At 41.5% G+C, this 27,959-nt stretch overlaps 2 protein-coding genes across 3 annotated transcripts in view; both read left to right on the top strand.

Moving 5' to 3' along the window:
• KLHL7 (kelch like family member 7) overlaps positions 1-6,023 on the top strand; it is a 33,004-nt gene extending 26,981 nt beyond the window's left edge. Inside the window, exons 9-11 of the mRNA XM_076331345.1 lie at positions 1,763-1,964; positions 2,254-2,351; positions 4,021-6,023. Coding sequence (XP_076187460.1) covers positions 1,763-1,964; positions 2,254-2,351; positions 4,021-4,304 — 584 coding nt within the window. The 3' untranslated portion in view covers positions 4,305-6,023. The remainder of the gene's footprint in view (positions 1-1,762; positions 1,965-2,253; positions 2,352-4,020) is intronic.
• A 716-nt stretch (positions 6,024-6,739) lies between these two features.
• Positions 6,740-16,977, top strand: NUP42 (nucleoporin 42). 2 transcript variants are annotated; one of them, XM_076331343.1, is made up of 7 exons: positions 6,740-6,864; positions 7,883-8,141; positions 9,452-9,546; positions 9,864-9,940; positions 12,526-12,612; positions 14,884-14,968; positions 15,104-16,977. In XM_076331343.1, the coding sequence occupies exons 1-7, from the start codon at positions 6,750-6,752 to the stop codon at positions 15,670-15,672; spliced, it is 1,287 nt and encodes a 428-aa protein (XP_076187458.1). In that variant the 5' UTR covers positions 6,740-6,749; the 3' UTR covers positions 15,673-16,977. The 2 variants fall into 2 exon arrangements, with proteins under 2 accessions (XP_076187458.1, XP_076187459.1); XM_076331344.1 differs by lacking the exon at positions 15,104-16,977 and adding an exon at positions 13,273-13,315 and having other exon boundaries at positions 14,884-14,967.
• Positions 16,978-27,959: the final 10,982 nt, after the last annotated feature.

Below are 27,959 nucleotides of genomic sequence, written 5' to 3'. Positions count from 1 at the left end.
TTTCCCATATGTCAGTTCATGAAGGGAGTATGATACAAACTTTGATTGTATAGTTTATTTTCTAATACATTGTAATTAGTTAATACAACTGTAATTGAAATTTTAATTTAGGAGTTTTCTTTTAAATCTACCCTCACATTACTGCACAGTTTCACTCTGCTTTCCATAAATATTATTCAAGACAGAATAGTAAAAGCTGAAAATTAATAAGGGAGTTTCTTTTGCCTGTACTTTTTTCTTCTTTGGAATCCAGTGAACACTGCTTGTTTGGAAAAGTCTGTCTATCCTGAATCTAGTATTTTCTAATTTGGAGCAGGCAATTATGTGAAACCGTTAATCAGAGAAAATGCTGCAGTGTGTTTAGCTGTAGAGAAATCTGCAAATTGCATGCTTTTTGCATTGATTGAAGAGTTTGGAAAACAAATTACTGTGCCAGTCCATTACAGAAAACAGGGCTCGTTTTCCCCTTTTTGAATTGATGGGAGTGCTGTTTTATTTGCGATGGCTAGCAGAGTTTGAAATCTAAACATACTAAATTCTTCCACTATATTTAGGTGCAGGAAAAATATTTAACATTATACTGACAGCATACTGAAAATGGAAGCTTTTACCTTTTTTAAAAAAGACATTAAAGACAGTTCTGCGGTATTTCCCATGGATGAGAATTTCTACAACTTCAAAGCAATAAGGATGTGTATTTACATCAAGGAAAAAAAATGTCTCACTATACAGTTCTTCGTGATATTGAGAATTACATGGTAGGAGTAAACAAACACACAGTTTATAGAAGTCTGCTCCTGTATTTTGGGTCTGGAAACGTAGCACTGTTTTGAGGGTTCAAATCCCCAGCTGGTAGTGAGTGCTGCTAGTGCGACACACTTAATTTTTAGTAGTAGAAAGCCAAGGAAAAAGAGGCACAGGAAAAGGCACCTTTAACTGTTTTAAGTGAATATATCTATTGAAACAAAGGGGAGAAGTATCCTGGGTCTTTTCTGAGAAAGTTGTATCCAGCCTTCTCTGCTTTGGCTATGGTTCAGCTAGTTACCTGAGCACAAGTCTTTAAGCTCCTATCTATCTTCATTAGAAAAACTGCTTTTGATTTCAATAATAGTTTTATTAGCCCTTGAGGAAGGCGTACACAGACCTTGCACTTCCAGAAAATAAGTATCTGCCAGTCCCCAGGAAAAAAGTAAAATGGTGAGGGGTAGCTGTCTTGCGGTTGCTAATAATTCAGGGGTATGTTATAACATAATCAAGCTGTCTAATTCCAAAGGCAACAAGTACTCTGGGAATTGGGCAAGTCGCATTGCTTAGAGAGAAAAGACAAGACTCATGTGAATCTGTACTAAGTTTGCAAAGCTGGTTTCATCTTCACATCTGAAAGTTCAATATATTTCCAAGTAGTGAGAGTAGCATGAGATGATGACAATATGATTGGTAATATATACATCTCTGTTCAGTGTTTATTCCCCCCCTAAAAAAAAAAAGAATATCCTCATTTGTTTTTGTTTTTAAACACAAATAGCAATTTTATAAACTTACTTGCATATTTTGGAACAAAAGAGTCAAAAGAATTACAAGTATGTACTCTCTGAATAGTCCCAAGTTTCAAGTTGGTTAGTTCTGCTTGTGGAGGTGGGAAAGCAGCTTTCCCTTGTCAGCTAACAAATAAAGCATCAATTTGATAATTACTGTTAGACTCTTCTCTTGAAAGACAACCATAAAAATTAATGCCGCTTTGGTGGGTTTCTATTTTTTTAAGGAAATTCTGCACTGTATTTATTTGAATGCTATGACACAAGAACAGAAAGCTGGCACACAAAGCCCAGCATGCTGACTCAGCGATGCAGCCATGGAATGGTAGAGGCGAATGGTCTCATTTATGTATGTGGAGGAAGCTTGGGAAACAATGTTTCTGGAAGAGTCCTAAATTCCTGTGAAGTTTATGATCCAGCCACTGAAACGTAAGTATTGTATCAATTTTGATTATTTTCGGTGACTTGTGGCTTTGCTCACTCTGTAAATAACTGAAGTACAGATGAATAGGAAGAATTGTATGTGGTAAGGAATTTTCCCGAGTTAAGCAGTAATAAATCAGTTATTTGTAGTTTTACTTCAAAGGCAGTTTTTCTTCAGCAGCTTTCTTCTGTATTTCATTTTCCTAATGCTAGGTTTTATTTACATATTTTATACTCATTTTCTGGTAACTAAATAGTGAGTTTTCCTGTTTTGTTTGGTTTTCTTTTTCCCCAGGTGGACTGAGCTGTGTCCAATGATTGAAGCCAGGAAGAATCATGGGCTGGTGTTTGTAAAGGACAAAATATTTGCTGTGGGTGGACAAAATGGCTTAGGTACTTTAATTCTATTAATTCTCTAGCTGGTCACACAAGGTTTCATGGGGGCCTTTTTTCTTTTGTGAAGAACTCATTCTACTCTTTTCAGCTGAAAAACTTTGAGCAGTAGCATAAAACGTGCTATTGTTGTCACGTCACTGTTGCCTTCCTTCTTTCACCTCCCTACTTCACAGTATCTTATTTTTCAAACTTTTACTAATGACAGTACTGTAAAATTCAGATATGCACCCATACTGTAGCCCAGTTCTGCAGTATTTAATATGGCTAAACCAGTCATCTGAGAAAAGATAATCTTTTTTTTTTAGTTATTCATTATGTATTTTGAGACGTTTTAGCGTTCTTTTGAGAGACAGGTAAAGGTGTAGCCACTATTTTAGGAACTTCAGTCTAAAGACTTAAAGCTAGTCAGCTATTTCAAAGTGGTGAAAAAGCAAGAACTCTTTCGACTGCCCTAGTTTTGAAATATGACTTCCTGTCATGGGCAGGTCATTTATGATCTGCCTATCCCCTTGTCTTTAAATCTAGAAGAATAATAATAGTTTATTTCCCAGGACTGAATTTTAATTACACAGGGTTTCTGAAGTGCTTTTCAAAATGAAAAATTTTCAGCTATGAGGTTTAGTAATCACTATTTATAGTAATTGGAATATTTGATTTCAGGTTAATGCTATTTTAGAATATAGCTTGTATTTTAATTAGCTACTAAAACTATTCCAGCATGATTGATTTCTAATGCAAAAATACCAGTAGATGCATTTTTTGCGCAAACATTTTATCAATCAGCTACAGCCAGAGCTGCCATCTTGCAAAATGTTAGTGTATTTACTGAATGCTCACTTTAGAAGTGTGTACTATTGAACCAATAAGTTAAAGTATTATTTTGCTGTTCATATTCTGTAGCCTGACTGATTAATTATTCTTATTGTAATATAATGGGGAAGAGTTATGTCTGGGGTGAAATATTCGTACCCCTTAACGTTTATATAAAGGTTTCTTAATCTCTCAGTCATTCAGGACTGGAAGTGAAAACTCTGACTCATATTACAGTTGTTAAACAGGGATAACAGGATGTTTGTAGATATTGTAAAGTGTAATTACTAGCCTATTTCCTAAAGAAAAAACAAAGTCTACCCTTCTCTAATAACTCTTGATTCCCTTGGCCCTTTTCAAAGGGACTTAGGCTTTTAAACTTCAATGATTTTAATTTCATAATGAAGAGAGACATCCTCTATCAGTAAATGACCCAATTTAGGTAAAGGTACTGGTGACCCCTTTAGAATAAAATGCCCTCGCTATAGGGAAGTTTCAGGTGGATTGCTGAGTTTTAGTCACTAGCCACAAATCCGTAAGAAATTTGGCGGTTAGTTCTTCTGCTCATGAAGTAACGTGTTAGAATCTCTAGAAAGCATATAATGTGAAATTTGTTACAACACATCTCACTTTCAGTCTCCTTTTTACTTTTCTCTGTTTCTGTATTTATAAAAGGGTAAACCACTAGTTTAGAAACCTGTGGCCTTTTTTCAAGGTTTTTTTTTTTTTACTCTAGGTTTTATGTTTTAATCTAAACCTTGAAAATAAAGACTAAGTTTAATGAAGCATTTGTATGCTCTAGTTCAGTCCGTACGGTATAATGTAATAAGCAGTTATCTATTTCATTGCTTTGTAGGTGGCCTTGATAATGTAGAATATTATGATATCAAGATGAATGAATGGAAGATGGTGTCTCCAATGCCATGGAAAGGTGTAACAGTGAAGTGTGCTGCTGTGGGATCTATAGTCTATGTCCTGGCTGGTTTTCAGGGTGTTGGTCGATTAGGGCACATTCTTGAATATAATACTGAAACAGACAAGTGGATAGCCAACTCCAAAGTCCGTGCTTTCCCAGTGACAAGTTGTTTAATCTGTGTTGTAGACACTTGTGGGGCAAATGAAGAAACTTTAGAGACCTGAAGACCTGTAGGAGATGCTGAGACATTCTTCAAGGACTTGGGGAAAGATGGCTGTTGGTGCTTTGCTTCCATGTTTTACTGAATCTTGTTAAACAGTAATAGGAAAACCTGAGATGCAGTCTTTAAATTTGTATATACAACATACTGTATAACATGGATTTTGTCATGCCCATTTTCTTGTCTGTTTTAAGAGATGGGGATGTGTTTTGAGAATCCACTTACCTAGCTGAGATCGTATGGCATCTTCCTTTAAAAGGACTCTGTGTGTGGCCTTGTCAAAATAGACCCAATCCAATTATTTAGAAGAACTCAAAGCATTTGATGAAGATAAGATTTCTGGTTAAATGACATTTTACCAAGCTCAGTTGCAGAGATTCTTCATTTAATAAAGGTGAGTAAATGCAGCTTGGGTCATGAGAAATATGAGCAAAAAATTTTCTCATTTATACCTACCTGCAGAAATCTTACTAGGATGCAGTGGAGATTTTTCCTCAGGAAAGACCAAGGACAGCAGTATAATAAAGATCCCCATGGTGAATGGGGGTAGGTTATACAGCTCTCTAGATTATGATAGCTGCCCTCTTCCAGTGACTTTCTTCCATCATTTGCATGACTGCATATCAATTTTTAAAGTTAGGCCATATATATAGATTAGAGAAACACTTTGCTAATGACATCTTTGGCATTTTGGGGAGCTTTCACAGAAAGAGTTTTTTTTTATTATACTGAGGTAGGGGGATGGTGGGGGAAGTCCACAATAATTGTGCACTATAATTAGCAAGTTGGAAACTTGGGATTCATTTTCAGTGTATCTTCCCAGGCATCAGACTGTACATACTGTGGATGCCAAACCATTAGCAAAGATGGGAATAGGAATGGGAAAGCAAAGTCAATACAACAAATGTATTGATTTTCTTCTTGAAAATGACTGTTTTTTTTTTAAATGACCTGAACCAAGTCATTAAAGATACTTTATAGAAGTCTTCTAAAGTTGCACATGGTTATTAATCTCTGGTTTATAAGCATATAGTTCTATAAATGTTTCCAGCCAACATGATAGTAAATTTCTTCCAGTGTAGAAGTTCAGCTTGTCAAGCTATTGGTGTCAATACTGTGTACATCTTCCAACTTCTGGAAAACTATACAAATGATGTATGTATGTCTGTCCTGCTCCCATGCTAGTTTATTAATATCTTCATCCTAATTTTGTCACCTCTCTTCTAACTTGCTGATTTTTTCAGATCTGTTTCTATGAGACTATCGAGTTAACTTAAAAAGTTGGTGCTTGCCTACCTGTACCTCGTGCATCACTGGTGGTGTGGATTTTTAGTCTGTTTTATTTCTGAAGATCCTCCAAGTTCTCATAAGTAGTATAAATTCCAGTTTTCAAAGTCAGTGCTTCTTTGTAGACTTCCTCCTGGTTTTCTTCCTCAACCTAACAACTCTGCATGTACAGAAAGCAGTAGATGCACTCACGGGCTTAATAGCGGTTCCTGCAATTCAGTTCTTTATTCAGGAGTAATTGAATGCTATAAAACTTTTTTTTTTTCCTGTTCCCCCTTGCCTTTCCCTTTTTCTGAGCCACGAAACAAATGTCATTTGTGTCTCCGATCCTTAATTCTAAAATACTGTAAAAACTGGAGTGAACTGTGCACTTTTCAGGTTGTACAGACTGTTTGGGGGGTTTTTTGTATCTGCTTTTAAAATTTTTCTAACTTTATTTTCAAGGGGTTAATAATTCTTTCTAAGCTACTGAAAAACTTGTAAGTATGAAGAAGGAAAGGACGCACGAGAAGTAGCTTGTCATCACCGGCCATCTTCTCCAAGTGGCTCTCCTCATGGCAGGGCTGTCAGCTACTCCTCAAACCTGTCTACGCTTTCTTACGGCTCAACCCTTGTGCCAAGTGATGATGCTCATGTTTGTGTACACCTGGTAGTTTTGGTTTGTTGGTTTTTTTTTTTTTTCCCCCTCGACTTTTACCTTGCCCCGTGCCCCGGCCCATAGGCTCGGACATCTTGTTGAGACCCGGTTCAGTACCTGAGTTGGAAACGGTCCGGACGGCGATACTCCTCTTTCCCCGGCCCTGCCGTGCGTGGCGACGCGTACTGATATAGCTCACGGGGTGACAGCCTGCCGTCAGACATGCTCTCCTCACCCCTGTGGCGCAAGGGAGCGGGAGCCCCCGCCCCAGGCCCGCACGCATAAACGCTCTTCCCCCAGCGCCCGGCACCGCCGCCAGTGGCGCGGCGCGCGCGGCGGCGGTTGGGGTCGTGGCGACGACGGTTGCCCAGGGGCGGCGGCTGAGGGGCGGCAGTGGCGCGGCCGAGGCTGGCGGCGATGGGCTCTCGCCGGGGCTCTGCCTCCTCCCCGCGGCGGCCCCGCCCCGTTGCGCGGCGCCGGCCTCTGACGTCAAGGCGGCGGCGGTTGGCGGGGCGCGGGGCAGCCATGGCCATCTGTCAGTTCTTCCTCCAGGGCCGCTGCCGCTTCGGCGAGAGGTGCTGGAACGAGCATCCCCGCGGCGGCGGCGGGCGTTACGGGCCCTCTGCGCCCCCCTACCAAGGTACCACCGAGCGCGGCGGCCCGGCGCCCCGCGGCGCGGAGGGCGGGGGTGAGGGCGCAGGGCCGCACGGCTGCCTGTGCAGCCTCTAGCCCGGGGGCGGGCGGTGGCGCGGGGGGCCGGAGGTGCTCGCTGAGCGCTCGGCGGCGCGGCCCCCGGCTGCCGGCCCCGGAGCTCCGCGCGGCCCGCTGCTGACGGGAGCTTCGACGCGTAAGCGGCCCCGCTCTCGTGTCGCTTGCCTAGGGCTGTCGGCGGTAGCGTCTGTTGTGGCACTTGCGGAGTTGGGCTCTGGTGAAGGTACTGCAAGACGTGCCACAAGAACAGAGAAAACATGAAAATAACTCCGGAAACTTTGCTTGTAAGAGCAGTGAGCAAGTTTCCAGCACCTGCGTGTTGTACCTTTTGAAGGTGGTTTTAATTCTAGTTGGATATGGGTCTTTGGAAGCTTTCGGTATGCCAGAGACACAATGGGGAATGCCATTGAACAGATAGATACAGTTATGGCGAGAAATAACACGACTGCAGTTGCTTATCTTTACACCTGCTGAAGGAGGTTCGGAGTTTGCCTGTAACACGCACAGATGTGTCCGAGGTCTTAAAACTTAACTTGGGAGGTCTTTGCTACGCGACAGAGCCTCTGCTATAGCTACGTAGGCAGGAGCCCCTAATGTAAATGTACCGTGACTTAAATTTAATTTTTTTCTGCTGGGGTAGTTACTTCATGAAACAACGTAAGCAAAACTGAAACAGTCTCTTTTCTGCAGTGCCACGAGTTGTTGTTGGCGTGGCGATGTGAAGAGTTCACATTTATCTCTGATTCCAGAACTACCCTGGGTAACTCACTAGGTTAAGCTCACTAAATAATTAGGTTAACTCATCAGGAAAAAAATAGATTTTCTTTTCAAGCTTCTTATTGCCACCATAAGAATAGTTATACTTACAGTTTTTGTTGATGTTGTATTTTTTAATAATGATACAAAATTTCTGTTGTTTGTTTGTTTGTTTGTTTGTTTGTTGGAAGGTACTAGCAGAGGAGGAGGAGGAGGAGGAGGATGGGGTACTGCTAACCAGAGATACACTAATGTTATCCAGCCATCCACCTTTAAGTCTAATACATGGGGTGGCAGCAGAGATCACGGAAGAGGATTTTTTGGCTCCTCTGATTTTGGATCATCAGGCGGCAGCAGCAGAAATACAGACTTTTCACAGAACAGATTCTCTGCATTAATGAACAGTCAAAATATTGCTGATGGCTATAAAGATGAAGAGGAGAGACTTCTGTAAGTTGTAGTCCTGTCTCACTGAAAACGTTTAGAATGAGCAGTTTAAAAGCTTATTGACTGACTAGAGATAATGAAGAGGACGTGATCAGGAGGAGGAAGCCGGGACATGTAGTAAGAACCATAGAAAACAGTACTTCATTTAGTTTTCTTGAGTTATGCTGGCATGGGAAGAAAGCGATCCTTGTTTTGAACCTGGGTTGGGCAGCTAGACAACTGTGATATTAGTAAGATGGTATGGTATTTAAGTTGCGGGCAGGAGGATAAGGAAGGAAACAAAGATTTTGGTACTTGAAATAAGGGGTCAGAGCCCATTGGACAGCATTTCAACCATTTTAAAAAAAACTCTTTGAGAAAATGAACTATTTGACTTAGTTTTCCTGACACTTATGATAGCAAATTGTTCTTCCAGTAGCAAAACTATTGAAACCTGGTTTGACATGCGTGTATGTAAAGTCAGTTGAGAGTGACCAGCAGGTTCAAGGCAATTACAGGGCAGGTGATGAGAAGCAACAGGCAGTGTGATTTCCTGAAGAAGCAAGGTTTTGGAACCACTTTCCATTATTTTTTTAAGATTACATTAAGAAAATGCTTAGCAGATTATTCAGCTTCTCAAACATGACTGTATATTGCGTTACAAACATCTGAAATACTTAGAATCTTTGTTTGTTACTATGTAGTGATCTGCTTGTCCACTTTAGTTTTTACCCTTTCACTGTTTACATTTGCATTTACTTTTGTTGATGTAGCTTCTATTTCTCTGCTTTTGCAATGTCTGGATTTTTACGCTTTTGATTCTTTTCCAAGAAACTTATATGGAACACTTATCTCTCTTTTTTTTTTCTCTCTCTCTTTTTTTCTTTTTTCTTTTTTTTCTGAATTTTGTTATTTAATACTGTGCGAGTTCATTTATATTGTAAAATCATCTAGTATTGAGAAGGTTTTAAATTGTATTGTGATCTACAGCTTCAGGGAAAATCCTGGGACAGCATATGCCATATAAGGATTAAAAAACACTGTGGTTTTGGGGATTTTTTTTTTTTTTTAAGATCTGGTTTGATTTACTTGCAGAGAGATGATGAAGTAAAATGCTTTGAAGGGACATTTATGTATCTTGCCGAGTAAGTGCATTTTTTCCACAGAGAACTGAGTAGTTCTCTTGTTCATTCTGACTAGTGTCACACTTTGTTAATTTTCATGGTAGCAGGTATTTGAATCCAACTTTGGATTCAAACTAGGCAATTGCTTCTGGTGGTTTTGTTTTGACCATATAAATTCACCTTCATCTGTGGTTTTATTTTGTTTTCTAGCGAATGTGTAGCAAAAGACATGGAAATTTGGGAGTCTTCAGGACAATGGATATTTTCATCTTATTCACCGATGAAAGAAAAGCCGAATGTCTCAGGTAGGTAATGCTTTTAGTGTTGCCGCATCCTGCTGCTATTTAGGATATTTCTTACGCTTGTCTACACTGTTGTACCTCTGTGGAACTGTTTGCAAGGTGATGATTTGCCTTGTGATGCAACAGAAAGGAATATTGGATTATGGCAAATTCATTTTGGACATTCACACTTTGAAGTTCTGTAATGAATCTTTTTTGTGTCTCCAACTGTAACTGACTTACAGATAATGTACCAAGGCCCACTTCTTCATAACTATAGAGGGCAATTGGAAGTATTAACATATTTTCTTGGAGGTTTTTGATTATTCATCTCCTTACAGGCTTTCCAGATTTCTCGCCAGAAGAGTTGCATCTGGAGTATTATAACTGCAGAGCAAACAATAACGTTCAGAACTATGTAAGTATTTAAAAAATGCTGACTTTTTATGTGAACACGTTTCGAGACAGGACTTGTTACTATTCTTCAGGTGGCAACTCTTGACTCATTTAATTACCAAGCTCTAGGAGATTGTCAGAATGCCAAAATATTTTTAAATTACTGTGCACCAAATAGAATGCAAAAATAGCTGCTAGTCTGTATGCTCTGCCATAACTTCCTATTTCTGTCTGAGATCACAGGCTAAAACTGTCAGGTCTGGGCTTCTAAAACTGGTGGCCTAAATGTCTAGACACATCAGCTCCTACAAAAAGTGGCAGCAATAGACTTTTAGCTAGTCTCAGTTAAATGTATGGTGTTTCTAAACCTAGACACTACTTGTCTTAGTCTTGTCCCTGCTCTTGTGTGTTATTTGTAGAAGTTATTTGAATCCTGTCTCAGAAGTTCAATACTTTGTATGCTATTAGTCAGTTTGATTGTTATAGCTGGATATATAGCGCTTTAGGTAGAACACTGGGGAAGTTTATTTGACCTTGTTCTTTTACATACTTTTATTGCAGGGAATTAATGCTGAAAATAGCAGATACTTCTAAAGGAGTATATACGTTTCTAGAAAAGAAGTAATATATACGGGGTTTTCATATATATATATATATATATATATGAAAAAAATCTATATGTATTGTTTGTCCCTCATAGTCCTATCAATATCAAGGAAGCTAGCACAGTTCAGTGTTGTGCCAGGAAAGGAATTAGGCTATTGGATAGACACAAGTACAAACTAATTCAAGCTACATTGCACTCTTTCCTCTTCCCCTTGGTTCTGTGTTACAGGAGGAATAGCTGTTGTCACCACTCTTGCTTCACATGTTTAGAATTACCAGAATTGCATTTTCAGAGACAGGAGAGATTTTTTAATTTTTTTCTAAAAACTTCAATTAAAAAAATAAACTGAAATGGTTAAACAATACACTATGCCTGGCTATTAAAAAAAAAAATTTGTGGCCTCACTGAAGCACTGAATGCAAGTTCATGAAAGTTTCAGTGTATACATGATAACTGTATGATACAGTTCTCTCACAAAATGTTTAAGTACAACATGTCTTTTCCAAAGCATGTATTTCTATTCTTAAACTAGGTCAAAATCTGAATTTTCCAGTCTGTTGTATAAGAGCTGATACCAAACAACATGATCTTCCAGCATGTGACTAGACACAAAAGAATTATTGATGTTTGTGATGTAAGACCCTTCTGAAAAATTAAGGAATTTATTTACAAAAAGATTACTCATTCCACTCTTGCAGGCATTTGGGACATTATATGTTTTACTTTGTTTTTAAGGAAAATTCAATTAGACCAGGCTTCAAATGAGGTGTGTTGATAAACTTAAATATAGGAAATTCAGGTTTGAAATTCCTGAAGAGTTATCTAATGACTTTCCAGTTTCTTGTTTGTCCTGGTTTCGGCAGGGATAGAGTTAATTTCCTTCCCAGTAGCTGGTACAGTGCTGTGTTTTGGATTTAATATGAGCATAATGTTGATAACACACCGATGTTTTAGTTGTTGCTAGGTAATGCTTACACTAGCCAAGAACTTTTCAGCTTCCCATGCTCTACCGACTGAGAAGGCTGGAGGTGCACAAGAAGCTGGGAGGGGGCACAGCCAGGACAGCTGACCCAAACTGGCCAAAGGGACATTCCATACCATGGGACGTCATGCTCAGTACATAAACTGGGGAAAGCTGGCCGGGGGGGGGAAACCACGTGGACATAAATTCGATCTAGCACGTTCCAATCAAACCTGTCGTTATCTCGAACCCTTCAAGCCCCACATTGGGTGCCAAAAAGGACTGTTGTGGTTTAACCCCAGCTGGCAACTAAGCCCCACACAGCCGCTCACTCACTCCTCCCTGGTGGGATGGGGGAGCGAATCGGAAGAGTAGTGAGAAAACTCATGGGTTGAGATAAAGACAGTGTAATAGGTAAAGCAAAAGCCCCGCACGCAAGCAAAGCAAAACAAGGAATTCATGCACTGCTTCCCGTCGGCAGGCAGGTGTTCAGCCATCTCCAGGACAGCAGGGCTCCATCATGCGTAACGGTTACTTGGGAAGACAAACGCCATCGCTCCGAACATCCCCCCCTTCCTTCTTCTTCCCCCAGCTTTATATGCTGAGCATGACGTCATATGGTGTGGAATATCCCTTTGGTCAGTTGGGGTCAGCTGTCCCGGCTGTGTCCCCTCCCAACTTCTTGTGCACCCCCAGCCTACTCGCTGGTGGGGTGGTGTGAGAAGCAGAAAAGGCCTTGACCCTGTGTAAGCACTGCTCAGCAGTGACTAAAACATCCCTGTGTTATCAACACTGTTGTCAGCACAAATCCAAAACAGAGCCCCATGCTAGCTACGATGAAGAAAATTAACTCTATCCCAGCCAAAACCAGCACACTTGCCTTGAAGTTTCAGGAAAGCAAAAATCCTGTCTTCTTGGCTTAATGAAGTTTCTTTTCTAATTCTAGAAATCTTTTTTCAGTTTAGTTGTCAGATCACTCTATTTTTTTTTTTTTAAGTCTTCAATAATAAAAACATGCTTTTCTTTTGCCCCTTTTTAGATAAATTCTGTCCAACAGTTAGCAAAACAATGGAAAAATCGTCTGCTTCAGTTGAAAGCTTTAAATGCATCGACAAAAGCAGCTTTGGTAAGTGTTAATGAAAGGTAAAATGTTTCTGTTTCTGATGTCATTTTTTTATTAATTTTGGGCAAATGTTTTTCTTAGATTAATGTTTTTTTAGACACATCCCACCAAACTGTCCTGCAAATGCCAATGTTAATTTCTGCTACAAAGATTTCTAAGACATGATAAGTTGTAATACGCCACCTTGTTTTTAATGAAAAGATCTTGCAAATGTTCCATAGAAACTTCAGCTGTTATCAAAGTATTTAACTACACTGCTACTAACTTTATATAAATAGGTGATAGGTATTGCTTTGAAGATCACAGGATACTATATTTTACAACCAAATATACATGATTCTTTTCGGGCATCCTTGTTTGCACCTAAATAGCTGAGACATGAAAATGTTTGAATCCTAGATTCGTTGGCAATTTTATGGTAGATCTATGAACTGTTCTGAAAATGTCAACTACAGTGTGTTATATTCTGGCACTGCAGCCTTGAAAAACATCTGGCATGAAAGTGTTCAGCTGACTGGTGGCACGAAGACCTTGACAGTATTCTTAGAATGCTCCTGGGAACATTAGAGAAAGTGGAAAGGGTGTAAAGAGGAATTACATAAGAGAGTAACGATTGCAGTTTGAAAATTGCCCTCTCTCTCCATCTATGTGTTTTTTTTATAGGCGATAGAAATGTGACTGAATATTCTAGCACTGCCTGAGTCAGGTGAACATGGAAGTCTGTGAACACAGTTTTGGGTTTTACATCCACCCTTCTCTGGAATCATGAAATCAGTGAATTGCAGGCGGGTATTTTAAAACCCTTTAGTTAACTAAGGAAAATAGTGAATCAGGATGGTTCCATGTTAGTAAGGCAGCAGCTGGATCCCAGGTTTGGAATACTATCATTGCAAGCCACATGAAAGTAACCATAGCTTAAGGTTGGGATTCGGTCAAGTACATGTACAGTAAGAGGCAAATATTCACCCCACCTTTTCTTCCATGTGCTGATGTTGACTCTTCCAAGGTATAATCAGCAGGCGAGCCCAGAATTGTCCTCCAGGCTATCTTAGGATAAACAGAACATTTTGGTAATGCCAGAATAAGAAATTGATAGATAGGTGGGAGTGAAACTGTTTGGATAAAATTTGAAGGTTGTCGTGGTTTAACCTCAGTCGGCAACTGAGCACCACACAGCCGCTCGCTCACTCCTTCCCCCCCCCGGTGGGATGGGGGAGAGAATTGGAAGAGCACAAGTGAGAAAAACTCGTGGGTTGAGATAAAAACAGTTAAATAATTGAAATAAAATAATAATAATAATATAATAATAATAATACACAAAGCAAGTGATGCACAGTACAATTGCTCACCGACCGATGCCCAGCCAGTCCCCGAGCAGCGGCCCCCCCGGCCAGCTTTCCCCAGTGTATGCACTGAGCATGACGTCACATGGTATGGAATGTCCCTTTGGCCAGTTTGGCTGTGCCCCCTCCCAGCTTCTTGTGCACCTCCAGCCTTCTCAGTCGGTAGAGCATGGAAAACTAAAAAGTCCTTGGCTAGTGTAAGCATTACCTAGCAACAACTAAAACATCAGTGCGTTATCAACTTTGTTCTCATCCTAAATCCAAAACACAGCACTGTACCAGCTACTAGGAAGGAAATTAACTCTGTCCCTGCCGAAACCAGGACAAAGGTATAAAGAGTAGTTGTTCCTGGGAAGGTGACAAACAGTTGTGAATCTAGATGTGTCAGAAAAGAATACTTGAGTTAAAGCCAATATGAAATAATCAGGGAGACGGAGTAAGTTGATTTAAGTGGAGTCTGCATGAAGTGCATTAAAGTTTTAGTAAGATGATCATACCCCTTGGTGTGTTCAATGCTGAAGGTGAAGAAGTGGGACTTTGGCTTTAGTGCAGAAGACTAGGTGTGCCAAGCTGAGAGAACAGACTAAGACAAAGCAATGACATAGGTAGGGTCATAAAGCAGTACTTGAAATAGGTAAGAGATGAGAACGAGAGCTGGAAGAGGTGTTCAGGTCATTGACTGATGGACAAAAATCTGTAAATTGTAATATATTTGTGTTTCTGGAGTATTTACAGAGAATAGTGTATAGCCTTAAAGCATTTTGTTCATAGCTGCAAGAGCATGCAATTGTGATGAAAGTGATCAGTGTCTAACTTAGTCTTATCTGTATTAATTGGACTGGGCAGCTATATTTTTGCTTCAAGTATTTATTGAAAGACATTTCCCTGTTTTGGAATCTATTTTTCACTTATGTATTTGGAATTTTTTAAGCTATCTGAATTAAAGAACACGGTCACTCAACCACTGCCTGCCTTTGGATTTGGAGGACAGCAAACATCAAGCTTTGGGTTGTCAAGTAAGTTCCTGCATTAAGAACCAACAGTTAAACATTTCCTTGAGTTTTTCTTCTTCTGCATTATTGAAATACAGCAGTGGTTTAGTATCACAGGTGTGCACATTCTAACATTTTTTATAAATTTTATAATTGCAGGCTTCCCTGTGAACAGCAGCAGTAACAGTGCTAGCAGTTTCTCCTTTAAAACAAGTTCCAGTCTTGTCAGTGCATCATCTGGAAACACCCCTGCTTTTGGGAGCTCTTCTGCTGGTTGTAATCCTCCTGCATTTGGTGTGACGTCCTCTCCTAGCATATCCCATTCTGTTGGTTTTGGCAGCCCGGTGGCTCCGTCTGCAGCCTCCTTCTCATTTAAAACTTCTGAAACAACCAGCGGTTTTGGAACTTCTGGGTTTTCAGGGTTTGGCAATTCTTCTGCTGTGAACTCTTCAAGCACCACTCCGCTTACAGCCTTTGGAGCTTTTAATGTGGCAGTAGCAGCTTCTCCTTCACATTCAAGCAGTACTTCATTTGGACAGACTGCCGGTGCCTCTGCACATAACATAACATCAGCATCTTCTGCAGTCACAAACAGTACTACATCAGAAAAGTTATTTACACCAAAAAGCGAATTATCAGCTGAAGAGTTGAAACAATTTGAAGCAAAAAAGTTTACAATGGGAAAGATTCCTCTTAAGCCACCACCATTAGAACTTTTAAATGTTTAGGACTTTTAAGTTTATTCTGAAATAATATGTTTTTGTAACTTCTCTGATACCTCAACTACACGATTTTGTGGTTGAGTAATGAAATAAAATGCTTCCATTTGAGTTACTTTTCGTTTCATCTCTAAGTCTTCTGCAATAATAAACTCACAGGTATAAACATTTGAACATTGTACTTTATCATTTCTTGGTTATTTTGGAATGGACCTTTACATCCAAGAAATGAACTAATGAAAATAAAATTTAAAGTTCCCTTTTATAGTCTGTACTGTGAAATTCTGGCCAAAAACTATATTAAAAAGGCTTTGTCAAAAGGTAAGAATGCTTTGATGAGGTATTCACAGCTTACTGTGAGTAGAATGCTAGAAAGAAACGGTTGCAGTGCAAGACTGCTTGTTGTTGGACCACCTTGTCTTTTGCCTCTTATTTAAAGGGTTCGTGCAGCCTTTGACAGTTGTGTTTGGAGATGGAGGGCTCCTGTGTGGTCTGTGCCTAGCTACATGCGTCTGTCACCCGGGAGTCAGCTACCTCTCCCAGTTGATGCAATTCAGCTTTTGTTAGTTGTTCTGCTTGAGGTCATAATGCATGCGTTAATGTAATACAGTTGGGGGAGGACAGCCTTGAAAGCATTCATCATGAATAAGGAGCTTGTGGTTTGCTATTTTGGCACCTCTTAGACAAAACTTTGCAAGCGATTGCAAAACTACTTACTACATTTATGTGAATTGATAGAATTCTGTTGTCTGGTTCTCAAAACTTGATGGGTACGTATATTAGCAATACCTTTTGTGAAATGATGATATTAAGGTATATATTTTGCCAAGATGCTATAAAGCAGGGGTCGGGAATCTTCCAGAGGAGGTACTAGAGTCGGGTGAAGAGAACGTTTGTTCTTGACCAGGCCCTCCATTAATGGTTTAAGATTACCAAGCGTCACAGTCAAGAGGAAAGCAAAAGTTTACTCCAGTATATACATAAAATTATTGTTTCTTTAACACTTGAAGATAACATTTTGGTTCTTGCTATGGACCCATGGTCCTACTTAAAGCTTCACTACAGCTCTGTTTCCTACCAAAGGTCCACAGCATACTGGCAGATGGCTTGCTAAAACCGTGTGAGCGAATTTAACGTTTAGGATGATAGGCCATGGGGTAGGCACTCTGCAGGCTTAATAGAAATCCGGGTTCCTCAGTCCACGGGCTCAGCATTGATGTACCAGAAACTTGCATATGTTATGTTGTAGTACTGGGTTGCTTATATGGATTTTTCTGGTGATTGTTTTGTAAATAAAATAAGGCATCTGCTTTTTGTTATTGTTGTTAATGACCCAGTGCAGGCTTCCTGCAACTCACAAACAAAATACTGATACATTGGTCCAGAGTTCCATTTAATTCTTATGAAATGTGTTTTTCCAAGTGGGGTCTCCAGAGCAGTACTAAGACTTGTACAAATGAAGACACGTACATCTGTCAGGGCTCACTCAGCTCTGGATCGTTTATGCCAGTTACTCAGTTACACAGGAACTGAGGAATATACCAAAATCCGTTATGCCACTGTAGTGGCAGAAACCCCCCATCTTTACAGAGGTTGTTAAATTCACTTTTGTAAGAAGTTGGTATTTAACAACAAACAAAAAAGTGTTTGTGGCTTGTCAGATGAATGCCATAACTGCCTGAACTCATTCTGTTACATGCTATACTCTTTCCCGTATTTCATTTGTGAAGCCTTAGTGGTTCTCAAACCCAGCTGTATCAGAAAGCTACAAGGCTTTTTTAAAGTTCCTGTAATTTTTATTATTATTTGTATTAAAGCAGCATTCTAGCATAGCAAGAATATATTTTGGGGTGAAGGTACAGAATTAAGCCTTGCTGATAACCATAAGGATCCCATGGCATGTTTTAGAGGACTGTGTATGCTTCTGTCTTACATTTAGAGTAGTAATAGTTTTGAAGCCACCTGTGCTTTTTTTCCTAATCTTTTTTCCTAATGCTTGTCCTCTTAAATGACTACTCTAACAAAAAAAAAAAGAGAGGAACATTCTAAGTCACAGTTAAGGATAGGCTACCTCTGCCGAATGCCAAAGCTATCATCTTTACTAAGTTGAAGTGTCTTTATACACAAGGCCACTGCAAGATTTTTGAGCTTCTGTACCTCAGTGCTGCTGGTGTGCTACATAAGAGCTTAAAGCAGCTTGCTTTTGAACTTAAGTAAGTGATGAGCTAAAGCCTTTAGTCTTTCTTAGAGTATCTCAGCAGGCTGTTGCTGCTAAGCTGCACCAAGAGCTTTCAAGGCTCTAAAGTGCACAAGCGCTTTTCTAAGCGCAAGTGCTTTTGCTTAAAAAAAAAAAAAATTGTAAGGCCATGAAAAATCTGAATAATCTACTGTAAGTACCCATTGGCTAGACGTTCTCAAACATCATTCTAACCTACAGCAACCTAAGGGGAGAAGGGAATTGAAGTCTTAGGTCACCTTGCCATTAAGAAATAGAAAGGTTAAGGGAGGTATTCCTAATCTAGATGACAATAAATAAAAATTCATATTTGATTGAATTTTTTGAGCAAATGCATTTTTTCAGGTAATCTCCTCACCCTCAAAGAAAAATCAAAAAAATCTCTATTAGAGAGATACTAAGACTTGATGTTTCATTCCAAATGGGCTTCTGAGCATCCAAAAAGATGGCAGAGAGCAGTGTGATATGACTTCGCTAGCAAAAGGCGAGCTGGGTATTCAGCTGCCGAAGCAGAGATAAGGATAGGGTAGAATAGAAGGAAATAGTATTGCTCTAGTGGGCTTACTAAACTGCAGAAAATAAGCAACAATTTGTCAGTAGATCAAAGCAATCTGTCCCAACATTTGCACTGTATTTCACTTTTTTTGCTGTTCATCTTGTTCTGCTTTTGGTATACTTGATCTCAAAGTTGGTTGCAAGTACAAAGGTGGCTAAATAATATCTTCCTTTTAGCTACAATCCTTTAATTTTCTTAACTTTTCCTTTTTGCAACTGCTTTTTTGTTTGGCATATGGCTGCTCTCCAGAAAGTCATAATATTGCGGTCTGGCATATAAAAACACATATAGGGTGGCAGCAAACTCCCAGATCTCACTTACTGTACCTCATTTTAGAACAGGAATCATGAGGTGAACGTCCAAGCAAAGAGGTTTAACCTGTCCTGATTAGTAGAAGAACTCGGTTTGTGAAATAGGCTAGAACATTCAAGCTCCACATGATATTTTCAAGTACTTCCCTTACTTTGAAATAACAGGCTTTATGAGTCACTGAAATTCCTGCGGCGTGGTACAAACAACTAATTTGAAGTTTTGGTTTCCAAGAGATCATGGATTAATCCTCAGCAGCACTCAAGACTGGCTGTTATGCAGGAGAAAAACCCTCCCCAGCCTCAGCAGAGGAAGGAACCCAGCATCTAACAAATGGAATTTTCTCTGCCCTTTTTCCTCCAGCTGATACTAGCAGCACTGGGACATCTCAAAATGTGAGCTAGTAGCAGAGAAAAGGGGGGGGAGGGGGAGTGAGCCTCAGAAAGCATTACAGTTTTGTCTTAAAAGTTAAGCATCATAGTAGCCATGTGCTCTGTAGTTTCACTATACGCAGCGGAAAGTGGCAAGGTAGCCTTACACTGAATGAAGGAAGATGGACTGCAAATAATCAACTGACTAGCTTTAAGCCTCAGAGAATAAAGCTGAGGGCATCAACAACAATAAATTAACAACAGCCAGAAGGATAAGGAAAGAAGAGCTTTCACAAACATGTCTGGGGGGGAAAGGAATACAAAAGGCCTATTAATACAGGAGCACTGAAATGAGATTGATAACTCTGAAATGGTGGAAATCTATTTAAAAATACTTGAAATGAGGGACAGTTGAAAAATCAATGAGGTTGTAATGCAGTTACTGATAAAAGGCAAGTAAGAAAATATTTGTGAAATGCGAGCTTACTGCAGCACAGTGGGAGTCCAGATAATTTGCTGTATGGACTTGCTATAGTTCTGATAATTATTTAGATAAGCACTAGGGATGTGCTAGCAGACTGGGGAAAATAATGTATCTTAGCAAGCAAAGGTACTTATTTTGTTGATGGTTACGAATAATTTGAGGAGATTCTAAAGACAGATCATCTGGCTTTTAAGTAAGGCATTTGATACAGGCATTTAAGAGGTGTCAGATGTTTATGTAACAGTGATTAGGGTTGGCGATTACTCACAAACATTGACAAGTGAGTGAGTGCTTTTTGTTTATAGTCCACCTCCCATATCCTCATGTAGAGGATGGAGAGAAACTGTAATTTGATATTTACCTGGACAGTAATGGAGGAAAAAAGCCATAGACAATCAGACAATTTAAATAGACATCTAACTGTATTTGACCTAATATAAGCCAGCAGCTAAAGGAAAAAAATATACTACTAGTATTCAGAGAGACAGAGAAAACCGTAGAGTTGAAAGTAAGTGAGCTATGAAGCCACAGTGGTTTAGATCAGTAAAATGCAGTGTGAGCTGTAGGAATCTCCTTCCCTGTGTGACTTGGTAACGCTGCGTTTGGTTCTGGGCAGGCAGTTGCCATAGAGCTGTGTGACGAGTAGAAGGAGATTTAGAGAGCAACCGAAGTGACTGCTGGTTGGAAATGAGAATTTAGGAGGAAACTCAAGAGCTGAAAAATTACAGCAGAGGCTGTAGCATGGAATGACTGTCTTACTGAAAGGGTACCCTCTTAGAAGGGAGGAAATGGCATTTTTTTAAGGCATCTTGACTAGTAACCAGAATATTGCGGTACTTCCTCAGCAATGTCTTAGACAGGAAGTTTCCCAACTAGGAAAGTCCTTTTCTTCCTCTGTTAAGATCTGGCCAAGCCAAAACCAAAACACTAGAAACAAATCCCTACCCGTCAGGACTAACAGTACACATCCCCAGAGATGCAGCAGTCCACGTAAGTAGATCTGATCCCTTGCCTTTGAACCAAAATACACCAGCACTTGTGAAGAGAGTGACAAGAGTGCCACGCTGAGCATTTGGAGCAGGCAGTTGGGTGTGCCTGCCACCACTCCTGGGGGGCTGGCCATAAAGAGGGAACCTCTCTCCATTGAGTTTAAAGAGGCAGATTAGCTCCCTAGCACTGGGACTGAATATGCCTCTTGGTCTTGAAACCGTTACTCGCAATTGCCTGCTTTTCCTATTAAGAATAACCAAGTAAAAAAACCAGAGTAGTTCTCAGCAACTCAATCTTAGGCAATGTTCTTATTTAATCTGCAGTGCTGTTGCAAGTTTTCGGTTTGGTCTGCAGAATAAAACTAGGCATGTTCTTACAACACTGTTTCATGCAACGGGCTCCTTGGTGGGACTTCCCCTCCTGCAAAAGAACAAAACCAGATCTTAAAATGGAGGGAAGATGAGCAAGAAGAACAACATGATTTAAATGTTAACTGGCTGATTACCATTTTTGTTCGGGTACGTGGATTGCTTTGTCTTTCCTCCACAGGCAGTGGGGTTTGTTCTTACCATGTCACATGAGAGACATAAGAAACAAGTTTCACACCTTACCCCTTCCAGCAGGCAGATCTGTTACCTTGCTAATTGCATAGTAGTCATCAGAAAAGTGGTGGTTTTAAAGTACCTGCAGCAATTATATCCTGTTCCACCTGAATTTCTGTTTTGTTATGGCAGTGCACTCTTAGCAAACTAAATGCTTTCTAGTCAGCATTGAGTCATGCTTCTGTAAGTCTTCCATGGAGCCTTATCTTTGCAAATCACATGAAATGTGCCCGTTGCATATGCCCTACAAAGTAATTAGATTAGTTCTAATTATACAAAATAAACACACCCTCCTGTATGAATCAAACAAGCAACATTTGCGTATGTGCATGTAAAACCACGTGCCACATCACTTCTAAAGGGAGACTAATGAGGTACAGTTTTGATCCCTGATAGCTTAGCTTTTCTGTCTAACCAGTGCTGTTGTGTTTTTCTCAGCCTGACAAGTATCTGTAGAGCTCTGGTCTGTGGTGCACTTCAGTTTTAAAGCACTCCTTACAGTCAGATGAGATTTTGTTGTTGTAGTTTACTTCTGCGAGTACGGGTTTCTCTTGAAGTATCTGTAGTGATGAGATAGAACTAAAATCATGTAAAACTGAACTAGCAGTTTATAACCATGGGTTGCATTTTAAAAAAAAAGCCTGGTATCACTTACTGTTTCCGTATGATAAATGGACAGTAGATGAGGTGGAGAAGAACCCTCTGTATTTGTTATACATTAACTCTTTTGGGCAGAAGGGAGCCTTCAGTGTTCTCCCGTGGCCTGTGTGCTTGCCCAGCAGCTCCCACGCGGCTGGGGACCAACAGGCCCTTGCAAAGCAAAGCGCTGCTTGAACTTCACTGTAGGAACTTGGCATAGCATAAAAGAGAGACCCAGCCTGCAGGCAGATCTGCCTGCCTTGAGATAAGGCTGTCTCAAATTTCACTGTAGATCCTCCTGCCTGGAGTCTTCTTCAGACATTTCCGTCTCTATCTAACCTACCTCGCTTCCTGGAGACTGATGCCTTTACCCCCTGCCCTGCATGCCGCCCACTCCCCCCAGGCTCCCTGGTCCCCTGCTTTTGCATACCAGGGGACATGACTCCCTTGGCCTCCCCACGCAGGTTTTGTGGAGGGAAATGGCCAACGGAAACCCCTCCTCTCCAGAGGTCTCTGTGCGTCTTCCTGAAGCCTACATGGGAATTCACATCTGCATACAATGCTGATGACCCTGTCAGGACACAGTATTCATGAATTATTTGAGGCACCTCCAAGCCAGCCCGAGAACACAAGCAGAGCTGTACACCACAGGTAGGTGCCGATACAGCTCCAGCGTGACCTGTCTTTCCAGCTGGTGCTGTTTCAAGCTTCTGTCCCATTAGTGCCCTTTACTCACACATTCAAACTCTGTATCATATGAGATTTCTAGCAAAATGAATCCCCGTTAACCTTTAATCATCTTCTATAACCACTGATCAACGCCTCCCGCCTGTTCTTCCCGGGCAGCTCTCTTTGCCTGTACTTCTCGGGACCACACCTAGAAACTCAGAGATACTAAAGCTCCCCCCCACCCCTGACAAGAGAGTGCTTCTGGTTCTCCAGACACTTGTCTGAAACAGGTCAGATAGTTTCTTTTCTCCTAAATAACCACTGATATAGTGATGAACCTTCCTGTCTGGCTTGTCCTCTAGTCCCCCACCCCTTCAATGGGGAGCTACAGGGATGGTCTCTATCCCGAGCTGTACGGTGGAGGCAGAGGCGGCACCAGCACTTTGTCATCCATCAGGTGCGCAACCCAGGGAAGGAGGAAGCACCTGTGGGCCTCCACACAATAATGACTGTAGTCTGTCTGCTAACAGACTTAATTGTTGCTTAATTGTCTGTATCTGCTAACAATCAGATTAACTTTCTCCTATTTTTCCTTTCTGAGCAATGCTGTACAGAGGATGAGGAAAAGAGGGGGAAAAAGGGCACGAAGTACTCAGGCAAGTTTGCTGAAATCCGTGATACTGCCAGAGGAAAAAGCCTGGACATCCTAACTTTTGGTTATATGGTTGAAGCACAAGTCCATCCTTCTTTTCACAGTAAAAGTACAGCGCAATGTCTATCAAAGAGTACACATTATACAAGTAACACAAGCAATATACGTTAATCCTTGCATCAGCAAATACATCTGGTTGCCAATAATAGGTCCATACTGAGGTAACCAAGTTATGTTGGACATCTGACAACATATATGGCTGTCCTATCTGTGCTGAAAAAAGGGGGGCTCTCTCTGACCTTTTCTATTTATCTAGTTTCGGTTTGGAAAAATATTGAGTAACATTAAAGAGATTAGCAGAGCATCTCCATATTAAATACAGTACTGGAGAACAAATAAATAAGTGCACACAAGACGCTTCTTGATCACAGCTGCAAAAAACTGGTTCTGGCAGCAAAGAGATTTTCTCCTACTTCAGTGGTCACTGGACACATTCCATCCTTATGATGATCTACTTTGAGAAGGTTTATTCTTCCAACAATAACATAACAGAAACAGTCACGAACAGAGCGAGTCCTATAAAGTAACTAAAGAGTACGTGAGAACAATATGTGGTGTTTTTTTGTTGGTTTTAAAAATCTGTTAGTGTGTGTGTGCGGCTGTAATTTATAGCTATGCATCCTAGATCATTTACTTAGGAGTCTGTATATATTGCAGTACTTGCTGTACAGGAAGAGGAAATAAATTGCTTTTTACAGCATTCCCACCTCTGATGCTGGGTCTGTGATGATTCACAGAGCCTTGGAGGTCAGCCGGAGGACTCAAGAGCCGAGAAGCCCCAGTGCACACTGTGCATCTTGCATGCCCTGCTCAGCCCTCGCAGACCCTCGCTGTGGACCCATCTCTAGAAAAGGTGCCCCAGAGCTGTGATGCTGGCTGTTAGCCATCTAAAAATTTCCCTATGGAAGCAGGACTTCCAAATGGCAATTTAAGTTTCTGACATAGTGCACAGGAGCCAGAAAACTGCTGAGGTCCAATTCATTATGTTTTCTGGTTTACGTTCAAATTACTCAATTTTAGCAGGTTTCCTAAGAAAATAACATGGTTTTGATTATACTGTCTGATCATCTGCCTGTGATTCCTTCTGCACCAGTCACTTTTTTTTAACCCCATGGCCAATTTCCAGGCGCTTAAGTCTCGAAGATTACTATATTCTCATAGCTGTAGTAAGAATTGGCAGCTGGATGAGGAAGGAGACCAAAATTAGTGTTGCAACTGAAAGAAAAACAGGCAAAACTCAGCTGCTATGAATACTGTTAGCGACTGGCTGGCTGATCAGCACACACATAAATCTAGTATCTAGAGTAGTCTGCCAGACTTTTGCCCCATTGGGGTATTACAGAGGACAAAGGGCACCAATCTATAGGAAACTAAGTTTCATACGCACATCCTGTGGGTCAAACCCAACTTGTTTCAAATACCAACGCAAAATTCTTCCATGTTCAAACATGAAGTTAACCCAGGAACAAGGAGCAATACTATGTAAGTTCGGATATAACAAAGAATTGAGGCTCCTAACTTCACACTGGATTGCTAACTTGCTGCCCATTTCGTACTTAATTGAAACCAATGAAACTATCCATGATCCAAGGAGCTCTGCTGATGGACCCCAAGCCTCATCATTCCTAGGATCCTGCCATTGTAGGACCTTCCAGCCTGCCAGAGCTCACGGGGAAAATAGGATGACTGCAGAAGAGCTTCTACAATGAAACAGAAACCATGAATGATCTTTCACTTAAATGAAACTGGAAATAACAATCTGTCCTGGTTTCGGCAGGGATAGAGTTAATTTCCTTTCTAGTAGCTGGTATGGTGTTTTGGATTTAGGATGAGAACAAAGTTGATAACGCACCGATGTTTTAGTTGTTGCTAGGTAATGCTTACACTAGCCAAGGACTTTTCAGCTTCCCATGTTCTACCGACTGAGAAGGCTGGAGGTGCACAAGAAGCTGGGAGGGGGCACAGCCAAACTGGCCAAAGGGACATTCCATACCATGTGACGTCATGCTCAGTACATAAACTGGGGAAAGCTGGCCGGGGGGGCCGCTGCTCAGGGACTGGCTGGGCATCGGTCGGCGGGTGGTGAGCAATTGTACTGTGCATCACTTGCTTTGTGTATTATTATTATTATTATTATCATCATTTTATTTCAATTATTAAACTGTTTTTATCTCAACCCACGAGTTTTTCTCACTTGTGCTCTTCCAATTCTCTCCCCCATCCCACCGGGTGGGGGGGAGTGAGCGAGAGGCTGTGTGGTGCTTAGTTGCCGACTGAAGTTAAACCACGACAGTCCTTTTTGGCGCCCAACGTGGGGCACGAAGGGTTTGAGATAATAACAGGTTAACCGGAGTGTATTAAAGAAATTATATCTGTTAGTAGTTGTGGGTCACAATGTTGGTTTCTCTGTTCTCGATATTGATTTGTATAATCTGCATCGCGCTCTTTTTCCTGCTGTACATGTTAAAGATTGGTGTTGGGTTTTGCAGTTTGCTGTGGTCTGCAGTGAATAGTAATGTCTCGCTTGTGAGGTTTGTTTTTAGAACATTGACCTTGACGTTAGTGTGGTATGTAAACTTCGCAATGAAGCCGTTACTGTACCACGGAGACCATTTCGTGGAGACAACTAGCAATTGCAGTAACTTTTCTGAGAGTTTTTTTACGGAGGGAATACAGAATGGCAGGGTCACTACCTTCTTCTATAATGTTTCCTCCTTCATTACAGTAATTTTTCAGTATTTTGAACATCCTTGGGCAGTTAAGATACTTCTATTAATACTCTTGGGAATACTGTTTCGGTTTTGTCTAAAGTTGGTAAGCAATTTAAGAATATCATCCAGAGATCTGCCCCAAGGCTGAATAATTATGAGTGGCAGGGTGTGTGGGACAAGATGGGCAAGTACCTAGGCCAATGGGCACCCCCAGTGTTTTGGAACTTCACCCCTGAGCAAGTGCAGAATCCTGAAAAGTTAGTAGAATATTTGGAAAAAGTATGCTGTCACCCTGGCAACTCCAGAGAGATGCAGATCATTGCAACGTGCTGGGGCCTGGCCCATGCCTACCAAGCCCTGTTCAACACCATTCAGTACCCTCAAAGGGAAGAGAAGGTCTCTGGCTCTGACAGTAAAACGACACGCACTGCGGCCACTCAGACCCGGGCAACGCGCCCTGCGGCCACTCCGACCCCAGCGACATGCACTGCAGCCACTCAGACCCCAGCAACAGGCCCTGCAGCCGCTCAAACCCGGGCAACACGCACTACGGCCACTCCAACCCCAGCGACATGCACTGCAGCCACTCAGACCCCGGCGACATGCACTGCAGCCACTCAGACCCCGGCGACATGCACTTGCACTGTGGCCACTCTAACCCCGGCAACAGGCCCTGCGGCTACTCGGACTCCGGTGACATGCACTTGCACTGCGACCACTCTAACCCCGGCAACAGGCCCTGTGGCTGAACCAAAGAACCAGCCTGTGCCGGTATCAGTCGCCCCTGTACACAAGAAGAAATTTTGGAAGCGGAAGTTGGCTCGTTTAGTAAGGGAGGAAGAAACTTCTTCTAAAAGGGAACCGGAGGAAGAACTGTACGACTACCCTGGAGAAGGGCCATCACGAGAACGGGAGGAGGAGAGCCGGCCGCTGATCGGGGAGGAGGAAGAGGAAGAACTCATAAACGAGGCAGTGACCACCCGATCTCTATCCCTGAGTGAGCTGCGAGATATACGAAAAGATTTCAGCCGCCGTCCAGGTGAGCATATTGTCACCTGGCTGCTCCGATGCTGGGATAATGGGGCCAGTAGCCTGGAATTAGAGGGTAGGGAAGCCAAGCAGCTGGGATCCCTTTCTAGGGAAGGGGGCATTGATAAAGCAATTGGAAAAGGGACACGTATCCTCAGCCTTTGGAGGCGACTCTTGTCAAGCGTGAAGGAAAGGTATCCCTTTAAGGAAGATGTCATATGTCGCCCAAGCAAATGGGCCACCATGGAGAAGGGTATCCAGTTTCTGAGAGAATTAGCTGTGCTGGAGGTGATTTATGGTGACCTGAACAATGAACAACTATCCAAAGATCCAGACGAAGTCAAGTGCACACGACCCATGTGGCGGAAGTTTATAAGGAGCTCACCATCGTCATATGCCAATTCATTGGCAGTGATAACCTGCAAAGATGGAGAGGAACAAACAGTGGATGAATTGGCTAGTCAACTCCGGCAATACGAGGAAAGTCTTTCTTCCTCCATCGTCTCGGCTGTGGAGAAACTGTCCGAAAAACTGTCCCGGGAGATCCAGCAACTCAGAGAGGATAGGTCCTACTCCTCACCTGTACGGACCAGTATCTCGGCTATTAGAAGTAAGCGTTCTTTTGCTCAAGAGAGAGAATATAAAGGGTACACACCACGGGGCACCCTATGGTTTTATCTGCGTGACCACGGAGAGGACATGAGGAAGTGGGATGGAAAACCTACCGCAGCCCTAGGGGCACGGGTACGCGAATTGCAAGGGAAAACAATCACAGAAAGAGGTTCTTCCAGGAAAATTGCTGCTCCAGTTTCCAGCGGGCAGTTCCCCAGACAGAGTAGAAGGGCTGATCTTACTCTTGATCTTAATGAAGAAACTTCTGACCCGTACGTACAAGAAATGAGAAATGAGTACTGTGATGAGGATTAGAGGGGCCCTGCCTCCAGCCAGGGGGAGGAAAGGGACAACCGGGTTTACTGGACTGTGTGGA

Source organism: Aptenodytes patagonicus, chromosome 2 (assembly GCF_965638725.1).
Source record: "Aptenodytes patagonicus chromosome 2, bAptPat1.pri.cur, whole genome shotgun sequence".
NCBI lineage: Eukaryota > Metazoa > Chordata > Aves > Sphenisciformes > Spheniscidae > Aptenodytes > Aptenodytes patagonicus.
Note: the sequence above shows the minus strand (reverse complement) of the source record. Positions and strands in the feature narration are given on the sequence as shown.